The sequence below is a fragment of the Amaranthus tricolor genome, chromosome 2, assembly GCF_026212465.1.
Source record: "Amaranthus tricolor cultivar Red isolate AtriRed21 chromosome 2, ASM2621246v1, whole genome shotgun sequence".
In the NCBI taxonomy this organism is placed as follows: Eukaryota; Viridiplantae; Streptophyta; class Magnoliopsida; order Caryophyllales; family Amaranthaceae; genus Amaranthus; species Amaranthus tricolor.
In genome coordinates, this window is record NC_080048.1 from 24,106,536 (window position 1) to 24,127,232 (window position 20,697).

The following is a 20,697-nucleotide window of genomic DNA, read 5'->3' on the forward strand; positions in this document are numbered from 1 at the left end:
AAATATATTATATCAATAGATCATATATACTTATAGTTTATCAACAAATATTACGTGTTTTAATGTGTCAATTATTTTCGTAAATATGAAGTCAAGTATCAAAAGCTTTCATGTCAATAATAGAATACAGGAGTGAAATTTTTTATGAGAGTGTGACACGTATTCCAAATTGTATCTTCATTAGTATATTTTATTTATTATTTATATATTTATAGCCAATCAACAAATTTTATATTAATAAATTGTTTCTCCAAATACCAAGTCAAATATCAAAAGTTTTCTTGTCAATAGTAGAAAAAAGATGGGAAAATTTTAATTTATAGTGTGACATGTGTCTTTAATTGTTTCTTCTTTAGTATATTTTATTGATCAACAAATTTTACATTAATAAATTGTTTCCCTAAATACCAAGTCAAATATCAAAAGTTTTCTTATCAATAGTAGAAAAAAAGACGGGTAAATTTTAATTTACAGTGTGACATGTGTCTTTAATTGTTTCTTCATTAGTATATTTTATTGATTATTGATGATTATTGATGGATAATGAATTTGTCTTTGCGTGGAAAAACAAATACTACCTCCTATTCACCATAAGTATCCCATTTGCTTTATGCACTCTATCCAATGCACTTATTCAATCTTTAATATCTCTAATTGTGCATAGTTAAAAATCATGAAAAGTTAATATGAATAATCCTTGCATTGAGACGAATCAAACTAGATCTTACTTGACTATATTTTAACTTATAGATTAATAATAAAATACAAATTAACAATAAAAAATAAATAGTATCCAACAAATAAATGGGACACATGTGTTGAGTACTATTTTCCAAAAACAAGCCCCTTTCCACGTCAGCACCTCTACTACTCACTCTTCTTAAGTGTTCACATGTCAGCAAATTCTCAACTCTCCGTCATCTATCACACAGTTGATAATGGAGAGTTTAGCCCTCCATTCCCTTTCTCTTGCCGTGAAACCCGCAACCTTTTTTCTTTCCACCGTCAAAACCACCTCATTTTTACTCCCCGCTACCAAAGCCACCTTCCTCCCCCGTCGTCATTCCCATTCAATTTCTCTTACCTCCACCCCAAACCCATTTCCTCTCTCTCCAAACCCAAAATCAAAACCAATCCCTCTCAAACCCTTAAATTCCGCCGCAACACCCGCTGCAATCCCCGTCGAAAAACGACCTCCAAAAGGCGCTAAACCAATCCCACTAATCATCTCAATCTCAGTAGGCCTAATCCTTCGTTTTGCAGTCCCCAAACCGCCCGAACTTACCCCCCAATCATGGCAACTCCTCGCCATTTTTATCTCCACCATTTCAGGTCTAGTTCTCAGCCCACTTCCAGTCGGAGCTTGGGCATTTCTGGGTGTTACCGCTTCAATTGTAACCAAAACGTTGCCGTTTCCAACAGCGTTTGATGCCTTCACTAATGAAGTGATTTGGTTGATTGTGATCTCATTCTTTTTTGCTCGTGGGTTTGTGAAAACTGGGCTTGGTGATCGGATTGCTACTTATTTTGTTAAGTGGTTAGGGAAAAGTACCTTGGGTTTGTCTTATGGACTTACTTTTTCTGAAGCTCTTGTTGCTCCTGCTATGCCTTCTACTACTGCTAGAGCTGGCGGTATCTTTTTGCCTATTATTAAATCGCTTTCTACTGCTTCTGGGAGTATTCCGGGTGATGATTCTAGGAAGAAGCTTGGTTCCTATCTTATGCTGACACAATTGCAGGTTTGATTTTCTCTCTTCGATCCCCAAACTCTATCCAAGTGGGACCCACTTAAGGGCGTTTGCCAAATGAAATGTTGTTTCATATTGTTTATTAAACTTAATTGGATGCTAATTTTGATGTAAAAGAAATTTGATACCGGGGTACTACTTTAGTACTATTACATGACTTATTATGATTCTTAGCATTGATTGAATTTTTTTGGGCTTAAATGGATATTTAACATAAGATCAAAATGGATTTGATTTTTTTGGCACATTTTGTATGGTGTTTGTTGTGCTATTTTGATTGAGGTAATGTTTAGAGGATGAGGGTTTTTACTATATAGGATTCCCTTTTATATGGATTAAAAGAATGCTAGGATTAGGAGGTGACTTGGGGTGATGATCGGAAGGAACCTTTCCATGGTTGTGTACTCTATCACTTATATCTAGTTGTGGTTTAGACTTGATTAGGGCGCCAGTCATGGCCTTATGAGCACTCCACCCTGACTTTTTTGACTATTTAGTTGGCATCGTGTCTGGGGTTAGCTCATAGCAGTTTGTGGTTTGAGTTCGGTTGGTTGTTATGTTTGGGCTTGGATGGATATCTAACCTGATGAACAAATATAGAGATTTGTGTTTTGACAACTTTTTTTACGATACAGTTTGGGGCATTGTGTAGTACACTTGCGGTCATTGTTTTCTGAATGATGTTTTTGAACTTGAATTTAGTTGTTCTGCATGTTTGAGGAATTTCTAGACCAAGATAGCTTTATAGAGAAACAGGATACTTATTGGGGTAAGGAAAGGGCAAAATTTTGGTTTTGGCTCTTGTTTGACAGCCATAAGGGACTCAAGTTTTGAGATTTATGTTTACTTGTGCTTAAGCTCACTATCTGGTGGACTCGCACAATTGCTACTGTGATATTTGTGCATTAGCTGTTGATGAACTAAGGAATTATGCGATCTTGAAAAAATCCGTTGCTTGTTTGGGTATCATGAAATGAGATATTGGAAATGGTGCAGCTTTTGGTAACTGGCTGAATCTTTATGCAAGGGGTATAGATATAGATAGATAGTGACATTTTTGCTTATTAACTTGCGTTGGGTGTTCTTGAAGCTATAAGCTTTGCTCTGACGAGCGGAAATCTTAGAATGGTGCAATCTCAATAATCTAATGCAATTAGTTGGCTTTCATGTCGATGGTGTTTGTGGAAGTCAAATGTATGCATTACCCTTGTTGCCTTGCGATAACAAAATTTTTAAATCTGATTGACCCTTCATATCAAATATCATATCTAGTTTCAAATAAATAAGAAGTGTACATAGTAGCATCTATTTTTGTTTAAGTATATTAATTGAAATATATTTGGATACTTATCTTTTTTCTTCACTCGTAAATGTGAAGGTTGTAGAGAATTTTCTCACTAAATTTTGTTAATTTGTTTAACTCCTGCGATTATTTTCTTTTAAAATTTTGCTAGAGGTTTACTCACTTAGTCACTTCTAATCAATATTAATGGTAATATTTGGGATTTTCCTAATAAGATTTTAAAGACACTAGGCTTGGGAAATAATAGGGGTTACGAAAGAAAAAAAAAATGATTTTAGCTCTTATTTGACACACATGGTCAGTGTATCATAATTCGCTAGCTAATTCGTTTTTTAAATTCGCGATTTTCTTAAATTTTCCTAAGAATAGCTCAAAACTGATCATTATTCGCTGTTTTCGATTTGCGTTTTGCAAGGAGATTAATGAACATGTGACACTGCACATGATGGAAGAAAAGTTTAAGATTTGTGTTTGAATTGCAGTTACAATTATTATCTGGCACATTTTCCTGTGATTTAAGTATGTTTTTTGTCTTTGGAGTCTGGGTGAAGCTTGAGGATTTGTGTTATTTTGATAAAAATTTTGAGCTATTCTGCCAGTTGTTTGGGACCTTAGGTATTATAATATGAGATTGGTAATATGGTTAAAATGGTGTTGCTTTGGGACCGTCTGAGTTTTTATTCAATGTGTATTAATATGAAAGCGATGTTTATTTGAGAGAAATGGTTGGCTGATTTCGGAAATTTGGTTTTCTTGAAGCTAGAAGCCTAGAACTTAATGCGCTCAAATTTCTAGACTTGAGTAAATTGAAAATTTTGGGCAGCTTGTCCTTTGTTTTTATGCTGGACTAAAAAATATGGAGTTGTATAGGTTATAAAGAATTTGTATTTAGAATTTGATAGAGCAGAACCCACCTTTGATCTAACAATTAAAGCTTAATCTCTGTAATAGGGATAAGAGATGGTAGATAGATCTAACTTCTGAAGTTGAGACTACTTTTTAAATCTTCCATAGGTATTTTTTTGGTTCAATTGAGCGACTTGTGTTTTGCATTTTCTTTTTTTATAATACTTCATTTAAGGATAAATAGTTGCTATTTTAAGGTCCTTGAGTCATCTTCTCTTCTCATATTTCTGTGTTTGCTTCTTTCCTTTCTACATGTTCATTCCAATTTTTCTGGAGATCTAATTAGCTATAAAAAGGTTGGCAATGTTGCTCACATATTGACTCTTGTATTCTACAAAATTCTCAAATTTCGCCTCGAATAGAAGTGTGTAATATGGAACTCTTTGAGGATGTCTAGAGAATTTGTTTATTTCAACATCGTTGAAGATTACATTATCCACTTTGGTTATCTAATGAACCGATATGATGTGTTAGGGTTTGAGCCGAACAAATCAAGCCACAACGGGATTTGAATGTGCTCATAAAAGTAGTAGCTTGCAAGATTTGAAAACCTTGATTATGTAGTCGAATAAATTGGGCTATTCTCACAAATTGAATGACTTTGCTCTGAATTTTGGGAACTCAATAGATTAAATTGCTCATTCGATCGCTCATAAATAAACACAATGAGCTTTCTTTGACAACTCAAGTTTTTTTAAATTTTCAACCTGTATTGGAATGTGGGCATCGGTGCCCTCATACAGTCATACGTCAAATCCTAATGCTTTGAGCCCAGCTTTCTTCTGTCTGTCCCTCTTTACGGATGGCTTTTGCATGGATATTGTGATGCCTAGACATGACCAAGAGGGTGGCATTGCTAACAAGAGGCTCAACCAAAAAGCGAGGGCACCAGCTTGAAGGAAAAAGCAAGGGGGCCTGAATGGAGTTGGTTTTAATTTTGTTAGTGGTGTAAGAAAATATTTAATGATGTATCTAGAAAGGAATTGTTGGGAATGTTGAGTCAGCAGTTTATCAGGCTGATATTGTAAATACAATATGTAAATAATGATGGGATATATCTGGAATGAAATAGATGACCTTCTTGGAGCCTAAAGTTACTCCAAAACTGTAATTCTTCTTAAGGTTCTTTCATGAATTTTTGATCAATCATAGATACACGACTCATCATGCCATTTTACCTATGCATGGCGTTCATTTTGTATGGCCACTTCATCCTCCTATGCATTTTCATTGTGAAACTACGTCTGTATCCATGCAAATGTATCAATAAGATAACAAATGCCAATTTTAGTGTTAAGTAGGTCACACCCAATATTACAGAGTTTGACTAAATACTTTACCTTCACCTTTTTTCTATGCACCCAAACTTATGGGTGCAAACTCTCCTACATAGAGGAAATTCAACCTCAAAGTTCGCTAAGCTAGAAAACTTGGCCTCGATGATAAGTCCTATTGCCACAAATTGTTTATGCTTGAGGGTTCACAAACAAGCTGAAAATCTTTAAATACAGGCATCTCCGCTAAAATCTTATGCTTGAGTCTAAAGTGTAATTTACTTCTTATAAGAAACTGTTTCTGTTTTTGTTTTGGAATATACGTGGCAAAAGATATTATTGTTGACAATTGAAAACCTATGATGTTTCCAGTTTCCAACATACTGAGATGTGGGCATGGGTGCCTATCTTGATGCCATTTTCCGAATTGGGGAGAACTTTCTTCTTACGTACAAACTTCTTCTAAGGGTAATATTTATGGACTGAATTTTAGCTTTTGTTAGTAACATACAAGTGTAATACTTAGCTAGTAGGGAGAATTTGATCTATGTTCAAGGTAATATGTTAGCATAATCTAAAAGGAATAAGATAAATAAAAAGAGAATATTGGCACCAACGCTTTTGAATTGTCATAGTTTTATAGTTGATCCTACTGAATTTAGACAGAACTTTTGTAATTTTGCTTTGGATTTTGTAGGGATCCTATTTATAGAGACCTGTTTTCATATGTGTGCTATTAACAATGTCTTCTGTTACTATTGATCACTCCTCTGTTATAATAACTATCGTTTTCTTTTTCGCTGAATCATTCTGGAAAGTGTTAACTTAGTTTTAGCATTTGGAAGGCTATCTCATGAGTTACATGGATATTGGCCCCTTGGAACCATGGTGTGGTATCTATTTTTGAATGAAAAATTCTCTTTTATGATGAAACCACTCTTCAGTGCGCTTCGTACATTCTACACCTAAGAGAGTTAATATAACATGGCGTCTGGTTTTTGGCATTAGATGATGGTATTGGGAATGTGTTTTAAATTTAATTATTATAAAACGTGATATGCCGTTCCCATGGAAATGGCACTCTCACCTTTAAACATGTTTTTTTTTCCTATTTTTATTTATTTTTTATTTTTTTTATTACTATATTTTCCCATATCTCTGCTAATGGATGGTATGGATAAAAGAATGACTAGTGTAGGACAAGCATGATGATAATTCTTTTCAAGCAGTTTTTCGAGCTAATTTACATTAAATTTTCATTACTATTTCCATGATTTAATACTAACAATGTAATGAGTCTCAAGTACTTTCTCTTACCACTTGAAAAGAATGTTTTGTATAGTCTATTTGGAAGTCTTACAGTAGTTAGCAATAAGATTGCTGCTTCATCACTTGTTATGCAATCTTTGATGTTTCTATGTGAATGCTCAAGAGTCTATTTGGAAACCCTTACCCATAAGACTAAACATTTTCATCACTTGTTATGATCTTGTTAGATATTGATTTTCCAAAGCAATTGCAAAATGTTGGCTACATCCACCATCTTAGACTAGTATATTTCATTATGTGTTTAAATAATAGGAGAGCTTGAAAGCTCAAACAAAAGACTAAGGGATACATTTTGGAACTATCTGAGTGTGAGAATTTAAGTAAACATTGGAGTAGAGAATTACATAATTTTAATAAGAGGGATATGAAGGTTCAAGCTCTTGGCTTGGATTACAAAGGAAAATTTAGGGTTGTATACGAAATTACAAAGCATCATTACAAACGAATCAAAAAGGGGTGCTTGAAGGATCTGACGAGTTCTGAGTAGTTTGTTAGTTTGTTGCTCCTTCCATGTATTATCTATGCCCCCCCGCACCCCCCCCCCCCTCCTCGCCCTCCGCTTCTAAAGAATCTTCACAGTTTTCCCATTTTACTAACTTTCCTTGTTCATAGAGGATTAGTCCCATACTAATTTAACTAATCCATCCACACTTGTTTAATGTATTTGCTGCCAAGTCATGGGAGGTTCATTACCAACTACCAAGTAACACATGCCCAAGGTTTGGTACAAAGTTATTAGTTATTACACCAATATGTCATATAACACCATAACCAACAAACTCAAGTCACACTCCTTTCAATCTTCACCTTAAGTTGAGTCCACCCAAGTTAAACTCAAATAAAAATCACCTTCAACAAAAACAAATCCAACAACACTAAAAGAACACTTAACCAAAGTAGTAAAGCACACTAACCAAACACGTATGTATCTAGTAGACCATATGCAAGATGTCTCAGAAGGACCCAAATAGAGTACACACCAAAACGCTTACTAAGTCTTGCAAAATGAATCAAGAACACGATGAACTTATTGATCGGAAATAACATTAAAAGGAATCACATTTGTTCAAATAAAATTTCCTCAAATAATGGTTCTCAACAAACAAGACAATTGGTTGAAGTTTGTGGAAGAGAGCATAAATGCCAACAAACATGTGCATGGTGCCAAACAAAATATTTTAACAATTGGTTCCATACAAGATCTAAAACGAATCGATCACCACTATTATTATAACTTCACCTTCACCAATGTATCTTCAAACCCCACTCAAGCACGAGTACCCAGTGACGTTATGTAACTTTAAATTGGGGACACAAATGACGGTAGAATCTAATGACCAAAATATAACAATCTTTGTATTCGCAATGACAAATATAGCTAAATTTCATCACAAAATCATCAATATGATTAATAAAAGCATATTCAATATACTTATCCAACAACATCACTACCTTGGCATAACTAGTCCTAGACTTGTAATTAAACGTCAAAATATTGCCATCAACAACAAAACAAGTTATGAATCCTGTTAAATTTTTACCCCAAAAGCCTTTATCTATTAGTCTTACTTCTTACAAGCACACCTTAGCTAGTCAACGAAAAAATAGGGAACTTATGTGGTAGTAATAAAATCAAATGCTTTACACAAGATTCACCAAAAAACTTACTTAACAACCTATCTTAACCAAATAGCAAGAGTTTTAACCCAAAACTTATACGACAAAATTTGCCAAAGAACAATATAAGAATATTCAACAAAATATCTTCGACGCACTTTTGAAACCATTGAAGCAAACAAATTAATTGATTAGGGAATGTGAAAAATTTGAGGTGAGGCAAAAATAAATAAATATTATCATCTTAATATAGTATGAACAACAAGTTTCTCTTCGGCCATCAAGAGCAATCCAACTAACCCTTTCACTCTTTTTCTTTAACCCAACCATGTCTCAATACCACTTTTAAGAACTAAAGTTTGAGTCTTTAAATTACATAAACTCACTTGCAGTTTCCATTTACCATTAATGATCTTTTAATCATCAAACAAAAGCTCACCTTATTTCACTCGCATAGAATTAACTTCACCAAAGTCTTCGTTCGCTATAGATGATTGTACATAACCCAATACACCAATTGAAACCACAATAATATTAACCAAACATTTGCCTTTGATACCAATTGTTAGCAAAGCCTAACGGGAGCAGAAACGTAGCCTAAGGGGCCCTAGAACGATTGAAATCATGGCTTGAAGGTGCACCAATGAACATGATTATTTTGCAAGCAATGAGATGCCCGAGTATGAAATAAATGCAAAAAATGATGCTAAGTTTAAGTTGTTTACCTAATGTTGACTTCATCCACTATCTTAGGCTATTGTATATCAGTAATGTATTAAAAGGGTAGGAGAGCTTTAAAGGTTTATCAAAACATGAAGGGATTACATTCTTAGAGCTATTTTAGTATGAGGAACTAAATAAACATTTTGGAGTAGAGAATTACATTAGCTTTGGTAAGAAAGATATGGGGGCTTAAGCTCTTGGCTTGGCTCTCAATACTGCAAAGGTCATGCAATATATTAATCGGCAAAGTTAGGGTTGTATACAAAATTACAAAGCAGCATCACAAGCAAATCAAAAGCGCTCTAGTGCTCGTAGGGGAAGGTTAGTTCTGGGAGTTTGTTGCTCCTCCACCTATCATCTTTGGTCCCCCCTTGCTTCCAAGGAATCTTCACAGCTGCCCCATTGTACCATCTTTCCTTGCTTCTCGAGGATTAGTCCCATACTAATCCTTCCAAACTTTTTTCATGTATGTGCCAAGTCATGGAAGTTCTTTACCTAGCAACGCATGCCCAAGCTTCGGTACAAAGTTGTTACACTTACCTTTGGGGCCCAAAATTCATTTACCATGATATGTCATGTAACATCAAGACCAATAAACTGAAGTCACACTCCTTTCACCCTCTATTTTCTAACCGGAGCGGTCCTTGTCTTTTGAAGTACAGCAGTATTTAGGCTGTAGTCGTAGGCTTTAAAGGGTATCAGTTACACAATATTATATGGCACCATGAGGCAAAAATACGGTAATGTTCGCAGATGGTGACATCGGTAATGCAATTATTGTATTGCCAAATTTCGGACCAAACCATGAAATATTGCTTGAAACGGACTAAAACGCGATTTTTTCACCCCTTTACCATACAAGTTATATCGGTCTGATAAATTTGAAATCTTTAGATACAACCGATACGATACGATACAACCTTGTTATTGCACTATGTATGGCACAAGTCTGGTTGTAAATTTACTGTTTGTTTTAATTTCCATCGTTGCTGAGCTGGAGCATTTTCTATGACATGAAATTATTAAAATTGAATCAAAGATATAATGTCATTTGTAATCATTCTTCTTCATTAGGTACTATAACTTACAATTTATCTTTACCACATAAATTACATGGATACAATACAATCATAACTTTGGACTCCCTGTGTGCATGACAGTCTGCCGGTAACTCTAGTGCTCTTTTCCTAACTGCTGCAGCTCAAAATCTGCTGTGCCTCAAATTAGCTGAGGAGCTCGGTGTAAAGATTGCTTCTCCATGGGTTTTCTGGCTCAAGACTGCTAGTCTACCAGCAGCTGTTGCACTCATGCTTACTCCGCTGATAATGTACAAGCTCTATCCCCCTCAGCTCAAAGATACCCCAGATGCCCCTGCTATAGCTTCTGAAAAACTGAAGAATATGGGGCCTGTCACTAGAAATGAATGGGTGATGGTTAGTACCATGCTCCTGGCAGTCTCACTTTGGGTATTTGGGTGAGTAGAGCAATCTTTTCATCTTCTATTTATGAATTCTATAGTGTTTTATGTGTGTGGGATCTGGTGCTCAGTTTCACTGACCATGTTGACTTTTTTTTCTGTCGTTTTAATATCATAGTCCCTGAAGTGGTCAATTATTTTATCACTTTCTTCCTGCAGGGAGCGAATTGGTGTTTCGAGTGTTGTTGCTGCCATGCTTGGGCTATCAGTGCTCTTGTTGTTAGGAGTATTGGATTGGAATGATTGTCTGAATGAAAAGTCAGCTTGGGATACTCTTGCCTGGTTTGCTGTGCTTGTGGGTATGGCCGGCCAATTGACAAACCTTGGTATCGTATCCTGGATGTCTTGTAGTGTCGCCAACGGTTTGAAATCAATGAACTTGAATTGGCCTGCTGCATTTGGCATTCTTCAAGCTGCTTACTTTTTTGTCCACTACCTATTCGCTAGCCAGACCGGCCATGTTGGAGCTCTGTACTCTGCCTTCTTGGCTATGCATATAGCTTCTGGGGTTCCTGGAGTTTTAGCTGCATTGGCCTTAGCTTACAATACTAATTTATTTGGAGCACTTACACATTACAGTAGTGGCCAAGCCGCAGTTTATTATGGAGGTACGCCTTCTCTTATTTTCTTTAAAACTTCATTCATTAAGTTTCAATGGGTTTGGCTAATTCTGTTGCATCATTAACAGCTGGTTATGTAGACCTTCCTGATGTATTCAAATATGGTTTTATCATGGCGGCCATCAACGCTACAATCTGGACCGTTGTAGGAGGTTTTTGGTGGAAGATATTAGGCCTCTATTGATTTTGTAGTTTTGCTACAAAATTTTTTCATAGTTGTATGATTCCTCAAATTAACATAATACAAATAACATTTGCTGGAATTCCCAGCGACATTCTTTTTCAAAAAGATAAAACACAAACAATTCTGATATACCGTTGAATTTTCAAAATTTTGTCAGTTCGGCAGTTGTAATTGAAAAATACTGCCTTTTATTCGCTCAGCATTGTTATGTTTGCTTATTTGGATTTGATGGTGTATCTCAGGTTGTTTCCATGTTTTGGTCATGAAATGCTCAACATCCATCTTAATATGTATTGCCTTAACCTCAACTGTGGTATGGGAAATTATCAACCTTTGATCTCAGTTCGGCAGTTCTTACATGTTGAAATTAGGTTGAAAAAGAAGAAATTGTGCTATTAAAAATAGCATAAATGGAATAAGATTCCACGATAGAAGGTTTTCCAAACAAGCCCTGAAAAATATTGTTGGAGAGTATACAATAGAAACTTGTATTCTTCAAGATAATATAAAGGTCAGATACATTTAGGTTTCATAGAGGCTTGCCATAGATATGATCCTAGGTATTGCTAGGGAAGCATATCAATGCTAAATGTTTACTCTTGGAGGGATTGAAATGGTTCGTGAGAGAAGTGGAAACTTTTTGTGTACGACATTGAACAAATGATGAGACAAAAGTTTTAGAGAAATTAGGTTTTTGTCTTTGTTTCTTAATGAATTATATTAGGGTTACATAGTTGTTGATCATATAGTAATAAAGCTAATATATTTAGGATATGTAATCAAGCCTAAAACTATTCTAATTTTATTATGTTTCTATACTTATGATATTTGCAGATTATTATTATTTCCTATATTTTCCCTCAAGTTGAGTCGTAGAACTTCCTATGTTTAAATTACCTAATGCTTTTGCAAAGGGTTTACCACTACCTTCGCTAATATATTTGCCAATTGATCTTCAAAACGGACAAACGACAAACCTCTGCCTCTAGTTTATTTTTTGATGAAATGTTTATCAACTTCTATATGATTTGTTTAGTCATGTTGCACTGGATTATGTGGAATACTTATGGTCGCTTTATTGTCGCGAATGAACTTGTAGGTCTCCTTTGGTGCAAATCTTGATTCAGTTAGCAATAACCTGATATAATTCACATATTCCATGAACAATACCTTGAAATTCAGCTTTGACACTAGTGAAGGATACAATCTTTTGTTTCTTGCTCCTCCAAGTGACAAGGTTACCAACCAAATCTGCATCTGTGTATGCTTCTATTTTTAGATTAACACCCCTTTTAAATAAGACCCCGATCCCATTAGATCCTTTTTGGTACCTGATAATTCAAAGGGTTAAATTCATATGGTATCCTTGAGGATTATGCGTGAGCTGGCTTACAACCCCAACTACATAAGCAATATTTGGTCATAGTATGAGCCAAGTAGATAAGTTTCCTAACTAGTCTTCTATATTGCTCCTTGTTTGTATTAGTTCTTGTAACGGACAGTCCTTTTCTAAATATAGGTTTAATATAATATAATAGTAAGTAATGCTAAACGGAAGTCTATTGAACCGTGATTATTGCGAAAAAGAAACAAATAAAAGAGTATTTTAAAAAAAACAAAGAAAACTTAAATCATTAAAATATAATTTTACGTATTACTTCTTTCTTTAATAAATAATTATCGTTTTTACATACCCGTAATATAAACTACATACATATTATATCCTAATCTCACATAAAAAATACAATAGCTTCTTAATAACTTCATGTAAAGTTACCTGCAGCATCTGCTCCCGAAATATGGGAACAGCCGATGGAAATCGATCAGTTTTAAAAAAAATCGAGTATAAAAACTTACCACAATTATACAAGTATAGAGAGTATATGCATTGCAACAAGTAATATGCAAAAATAAGTGCATCACAATAAATAATATGCAAGGTATCTTATGTATTATAGAGAATTCATTTTTATATTAGATTCATTTATATATATTAAACTTTTGGTCCCTCTTCTTGAGTACCAGGGCATGATTTACTAACACTTCTGCTAGAGTGTTAGGGCGTGGAATCCGATTACTTATTTAATGAATGCAACACATATGATCTTTGTTTGATATATGTAACGGCCTGTTAGGGTGAGGTAAACCAAAACCCCTAACTTAGTGGGAGTCGTCACTCCTCCAGTACAATGTTGCTCGAGCCACATGTTAGGTTAAACAACCTTACTGTGTTCGCCGTATTTTAAGTGCCGGAAAACACGTCCCACGTTTTTACAAGCCGAAAGCATGGTTCGACATTTCCTTACTATCAAGCCTTTTAATTATCATGTTACTATTTTCATATAAATGCAACATTACAATAACATACAATAGAAATAAATTTATAACAACTTATATATATTTCATTTATTGAAAAAACTAAAATGGGTCTTTAGTATTTATTTATAGCTAAATTTTCAATTAAGCTTTGTTAATTTCTTAATAATCAATTTCTTAAATGTCTATTTATTATAAATGATAAAATAAATAGTTCCATCATAAATAAATACTAAAAATGTCTTAAAAAGGACATATTGGGTTTATTATAGATCCTAGCCCATTTATCCAAATTTTTAGAAAATAAAATTTTATTTTATTTAATTAATTTCTTAATCGCTTATTTTTAGATTTAGTACATGAATAATTAATTTCCTTAAGATCAAAATCTACACGAAATATTTTAAAATAAATAGCTCATTATTAAATGAGTTTGTGTATATTCTTATTCTCCAAAATAAATTAATTTTAATTATTATTTTTATTTTTCTTTCTTTTCGCCTATAAAAACAATTTAGATTATTAATTTATTTCTTTAAAATTTAAATATCAAAAAATTTCACAAAATAATTTAAATGAAAAGAAAATACGGTAACACTAAAATAAATTATTTTTTTCCAGAATTAATTATTTTTAACCCAATTTATGAATTTTCTTATTTTTTACATTTTTTAGCAAAAATTAATAATAATATTTATACTCAACTATAATTCACGAAATTAATACACAATTTATATCTCATATATATATATATATATATATATATATATATATATATATATATATATATATACATATATATACATATACATATATATATATATACATATATATATATATATATATATATATATATATATATATATATATATATATATATATATATACATATATATATATATATATATATATATATATATATATATATATATATATATATATATATATATATATACACATATTTATATATATGTGTATATATATATATATATATACATATGTGTATATCTATATCTATATATATATATATATATATATATATATATATATATATATATATATATATATATATATATATATATATATATATATATATATATATATATATATGTACAGAAAAATTTTCGTTTAAAAATATTAATATTTACTATTTTAATTAAAATAATTTCGGATTATGCGGTTTTTGGCAATTTAAATGAATAAATCATATAAATTAAATTATAACGAATTAATTCACCAAAATTTGCAGAAAATTTAATTTATATATACTAAACACATATAAATTTATGGGCATAATTTTATGTAAATAAATATATGTAAGAATTATACCTTTAATAATTTTATTATTAATCAATTTCCTTTGTTGTAGAATTTCTACCCACAAAATCAGCTTCCTCCCCTTTAATTTCTATAATTAACACTAAATACTATTATTTGGAAATTTTTGAGGATTTTTAGGAATTTTTCTATGGTTTTTTAAATTTTTTTTTAGGAATTAGTTAATATTTGTTAATTAATTTTGTGATTTTTCCTTCTCTTTTTTTCTTTTTTTCTTTATTTTTATCCCACAGTTTGCTTGGTCTTAAATAGGCCAAGATTGCAAAATTATATATTGTTTTAATTTCCTTCATAGGGAAGTAAATAAAGTGATAATTACTCCAAGATTTTTTTCTTATTGGTTTTATCCTAAAGATAAGACTAAATTAAATTTTTTTGGCACCTAGCCACCTTGCCGCCGCTCCCAGATTTTTTTTACATATATATATATATATATATATATATATATATATATATATATATATATATATATATATATATATATATATTAATTTTATTATTATTATATATATATTTTTATATTTAATCATAAATTAATATAGAAAATAAAAAAAATTAAGTTATTGTAGGTAATTTAGCTAGACTTAATATTTAGGTAATTTATTTTAAGAGATATATAAAAGAAAATCAAAAACTTAAGAACGATTGAAATAAAATTCGAAACGGCATTAAAAAGAAAATAATAAAACGAAACGATTATTGAATTTGTCAAAATATTTAAGATTAAGAAAAAAAGGTATGTTGTAACTCTTCCCCCCTTAACATAGTTTCGTCCCGAAACTTGAACCTAAATGAACAACTGGGGATAGCGTTCTCTCATATCAGTTTCGCTTTCCCAAGTTGCTTCTTCGACATGATGTTTCGACCATAGCACTTTAACTTGAGGTATTCTTTTATTCCTCAATTCTTTCACTTGACGATCCAAAATTCTAATTGGTTTTTCTTCATAAGCCAAGTTTTCATTAATTTGGAGGGGTTCGTGAATTAACACATGTGAGGGGTCGTGGATATACTTTTTCAACTGAGAAACATCGAATACATTATGAACTCTAGCTAAACTCGGGGGTAAAGCTAGTTCATATGCCACTTCCCCTACTCTTTTCAAAATTTCAAAAGGTCCGATAAATTTAGGGCTTAATTTCCCTTTTATCCAGAAGCGTTGGACTCCTTTCGTTGGCGAAATCTTTAGAAATACTTTGTCACCTTCATCAAATTGCAAAACTCTGCGACGGTTGTCTGCATAACTCTTCTGTCTACTTTGTGCTGCCTTTATGTTCTCTTACACCACCCTCAAGCTATCAATAGAGTCTTGGATAAGATCTGGTCCTTCAGGACATTTCGGTCCATCTGATCCCAACACAACGACACTCGACATTTTTTCCCGTATAAGGCTTTGTTTGGTGCCATCTTGATGCTGGTTTGATAGCTGTTGTTGTACGAAAACTCTATCAAAGGCAATTTCTGCTCCCATGAACCACCAAATTCAAGAATACAACATCTCAAAAGATCCTCTAATGTCTGGATGGTTCTTTCGGTTTGGCCATCAGTAGCCGGATGAAATGCAGTACTTAAACATAAATTCGATCCGAATGCTTCTTGCAACTTTTCCCAAAATCGTGACAAAAATTTTGGGTCTCTGTCAGACACAATGGTTCTCGGTACTCTATGTAATCTTATAATTTCTCGAACATAAGTGTCAGCCAATTGTTTTACTGACCATGTTTCCTTCATTGGCAGGAATCTTGCAACTTTGGTCAATCTATCAACTATTACCCAAATTGTGTCATTTCCTCGTTACGTTCTTGGTAATCCAACTACAAAATCCATGGATATGGAATCCCATTTTCATTCAGGAATTTCTAGTGGTTGAAGTAGTCCAGAACTTTTCTGCCTTTCAAATTTCACCTTCTAGAAAATCAAACACCAAGATACAAATTCTACTACATCTTTTCACATACCTTTCCACCAAAATAGTTTTCTTAATTCTTCAATCATCTTATCTCTACCAGGGTGCAAGTGAAACATTCCTTGGTGTCCTTCTTTCAAAATCTCTTCTTTTAGCTTTGTGTTTTCTGGTACACACAATCTCCCGTTCATTCTTAGTTCACCTTTCTCACCCACTTCGAACGCTTCTGTCTCTTCTCTTTGAACTTGAATGATTAACTCGATTATCTCGGGATCTTCTTGTTGTGCTTCTATAATTCTTTCAAACAAAGTCGGTTGTATACTCATTGCTCCCAAATACTCAGCAACTTGATAGTGATGAACAATTTCTAGATCTAACTTCTGGATTTCTGGGTATAGTTCCCAAGGTACCGTCATTATAACATTTACAGATATCCTCGGCCTTCTACTCAATGCATCTGCCACTTTGTTTGCTTTTCCAGGCTGATAATTTATGTCAACTTCAAAGTCTTCAATGATTTCCAGCCACCGCCTTTGTCGCATATTCAGCTCCTTCTGAGTGAAGGCATATTTCAAATTTTTATGATCAGTGAAGATCTTGCATGGTACTCCATAGAGATAATGTCTCCATAACTCCAGGGAAAAAATTACGGCTGCTAGTTCAATGTCGTGTACTGGATAATTCAATTCGTGTGGCCTTAATTGCCTGGACGCATAAGCTACTACTTTGCCTTCTGGCATTAGCACACATCCCAAACCTTCCTTCGATGCATCACAATATACCTCTAATGCTTTTCCACAGTCGAGCATGATCAACACAGGTGCAGTCGTAAGTCTCCTCGTAAGCTCTTCTAGTGATTTACTATGCTTCTCGCCCCATTGAAACGGATTTCCCTTTTTAAGCAACTCAAACAACGGTCGGACAATTTTAGAAAAATTTTCCATAAACTTCTTGTAATAGCCTGCTAAGCCTAAGAAACTTCTTACTTCAGTAACACTCTTTGGATTCGGCCATTCCATCACTGCCCTAATCTTTTCAGGACCAACAGAAATTCCATCCTTCGAAACAACGTGCCCTAAGAAAGATATCTTTTCTAACCAAAATTCACATTTACTAAACTTGCCATAAAGTTTCTCCTTTCTCAATTTCTCCAAAACTATCCTTAAGTGTTTCTCATGTTGCTCTTCATTCTTCGAATACACCAATATATCATCAATAAACACAACTACAAACTTATCCAGGTAAGGATTGAAGTATCTTTGCATGAGATCCATGAATGTTGCTGGAGCATTCGTTAGACCAAATGGCATTACTAAAACTCATAGTGCCCGTATCTGGTTCTGAATGCAGTCTTAGGAATATCTTCTTCAGCAATCCTTAATTGATGATAACCAGACCTCAAATCAATCTTTGAAAAGACCCTTGCTCCCCCCAACTGATAAAAAAGGTCGTCTATCCTTGGCAAAGGATAACGATTCTTGATGGTAATCTTATTTATCTCCCTATAATCAATGCATAACCTCATACTCCCATCTTTCTACCTGACAAAGAGAACCGGAGCTCCCCATGGTGAAACACTAGGTCAAATGAAACCTTTTTCCAGCAATTCATCTAGCTGCATCTTCAGCTCAGCCAATTCAGCTGGAACAAAACGGTAAGGAGTTTTAGAAATAGGGGAGATATCAGGAATAAGGTCAATATGGAAGTCTACTTCTCTTTTGGAGGTATACCGGGTAATTCTTCAGGAAACACATCAAAATATTCTTGCACCATCAGGATTTCTTGCAAACTAGGTTTAGGTTTCACTTCTTCAGTAGTAACAAAACATAAGAACCCTTTATCTCCTTGTCTTATCATTTGTGATGCTTGAATTATAGAAATTGTCTCTATCTGAGATTTTGAGTTCTTTCGAATACACTTCATTCCCTCGAGAGTTTTATTCTAACAACCTTTTCCTTACACAAAATCTCCGCTGAATATCTCTCCAACCAATCCATGCCCAAAATGATACCAAATGTTCCCAAATCAAATTGAATTAAGTCAGCTGGTAAAAGATTCCCACAAATCTCCAATAAAAAATCATAAAAGATACGATCACACAAGTAAGGTGTACCATTAGGTAAATTGATACACAAGTGGGATTTTTGAGGTTTCAAAGAAATAGAAGATATGTGGAGAAAAGCACTAAAAATAAATTAAAGACCTATCCGCTCCACAATCAAACAAAACATTTGCTGTTAAATTACCAACAAGAAATTTTTCAGAAATTACTTTACCTTCAACTTCAAACTCCTGGTGTAAACCATCATAATGATCTCCAATTGCATGCAGTCCTACGGATGCTCTAGTCTCATTTCTCTGAGTGCCAAATGCTCTGTTTCCTGCAACTTCTGATGTTGTTTTGCTCTAATTGAACGTTTCCCCACAGTTATTAGCTAGATGTCCCTCCTTTTGACACTTGTAACATACAATCTTCCCATTACAGTTTCGCCCTCGATGATCTTTTCTACATAACCTACATTTCCTCTGTGTCGGCCTTGCTACAGTTTGAAACGGCTTCTTCCCCTCATTCCTGGCCTTCTTGTATCCATCGCCCCCACTAGATTCATTCTTTCTTTTATTAAACCCGTCTTCTTTTTCCAAAATACGTTCGTACTCCAAGGCTTGATTGTACAAATCATCAAAATCTTGGTATCTAGGAGTGCCTTTTTGGATCCTAAGGTTCAGGCCCTCGAAAAATGTAATCGCCTTGCCCCGATCAAAGATCACTATTTCGGTAGCGAATCTAGCCAACTCTTTGAACTTACTTGCATATTTGATCATTGACATAGTTCCCTGCCTCAGAAACAAGAATTCATTCTCTTTCTTTCTCTGAAGCGAGGGTGGGTAAAATTGATCACGAAGCTTCTTTATAAATTGTTCCCAAGTAGAATCTATGACAGTTTGTTTTACAGTCCTCCACCATAATTCAACAATGTCTGTTAAGTAGAATGCGGCTAATTTCACTTTCATCCTTGACGGGAAGTTTATAGCCTCCAATAGTTTCTCCATTTTCTGCAATCCAATCCTCAAAGCAAACTGGATCAGGTTCTCCATTATATTTTGGAGGTTGATGACTAGACAATCTCTTGTAGAATTTCCCTTCATCATCTTCATGGGAACGACTCATCTGCTTCTCCGTTAAATTCAACAGCCTCTCATTATTCCTTTCCATCATTCTTGACTGATTTTCCAGAGCCTGAACTCTTGCATCTTGCGTCGTATCTTCAGAAAAATCATTCCTCGTCTCCAAAGGTTCACCTCTTACCATACACCCTCTACCACCACCTCTTGGCATCTTTAAATTAAGGAGGAAAGTTTTGCGTTAGCTATATTTCAAATCGCAAATCACAATTTTCATAGAGAATAAAATATAGTTTTACGTATTACATCTTTCTTTAATACATAATTATCATTTTTACATACCCGTAATATAAACTACATACATATTATATCTTAATCTCACATAAACAATAAAATAGCTTCTTAATAACTTCATGTAAAGTTACTTGCAGCATCTGCTCCTCCCGAAATATGGGAACAGCCGATGGAAATCGGTCAGTTTTAAACAAAACCTATTACAAAAACTTACTGCAATTATACAAGTATAGAGAATATATTCATTGCAACAAGTAAGATGCAAAAATAAGTGCATCACAATAAATAATATGCAAGGTATCTTATGTATTATAGGGAATTCATTTTTATAGTAGATTCATTTATATATATTAAACTTCTGGTCTTTCTGCTTGAGTACCAGGGCGTGATTTACTAACACTTCTGCTTGAGTGTTAGGGCGTGGAATCCGATTACTTATTTAATGAATGCAACACATATGATCTTTATTTGATATATGTAAGGGCCTATTAGGGTGAGATAAATAAAAACACTAACTTAGTGGGAGTCGTCACTCCTCC

The 20,697-nt window shown here is 33.7% G+C and overlaps 1 protein-coding gene across 1 annotated transcript; it reads left to right on the forward strand.

The window, feature by feature from the left end:
- Positions 1-907: 907 nt before the first annotated feature.
- On the forward strand, positions 908-11,405 carry LOC130805216 (dicarboxylate transporter 2, chloroplastic-like). The gene is made up of 4 exons (XM_057669889.1): positions 908-1,739; positions 10,061-10,374; positions 10,537-10,985; positions 11,066-11,405. The coding sequence occupies exons 1-4, from the start codon at positions 939-941 to the stop codon at positions 11,179-11,181; spliced, it is 1,680 nt and encodes a 559-aa protein (XP_057525872.1). The 5' UTR covers positions 908-938; the 3' UTR covers positions 11,182-11,405.
- Positions 11,406-20,697: the final 9,292 nt, after the last annotated feature.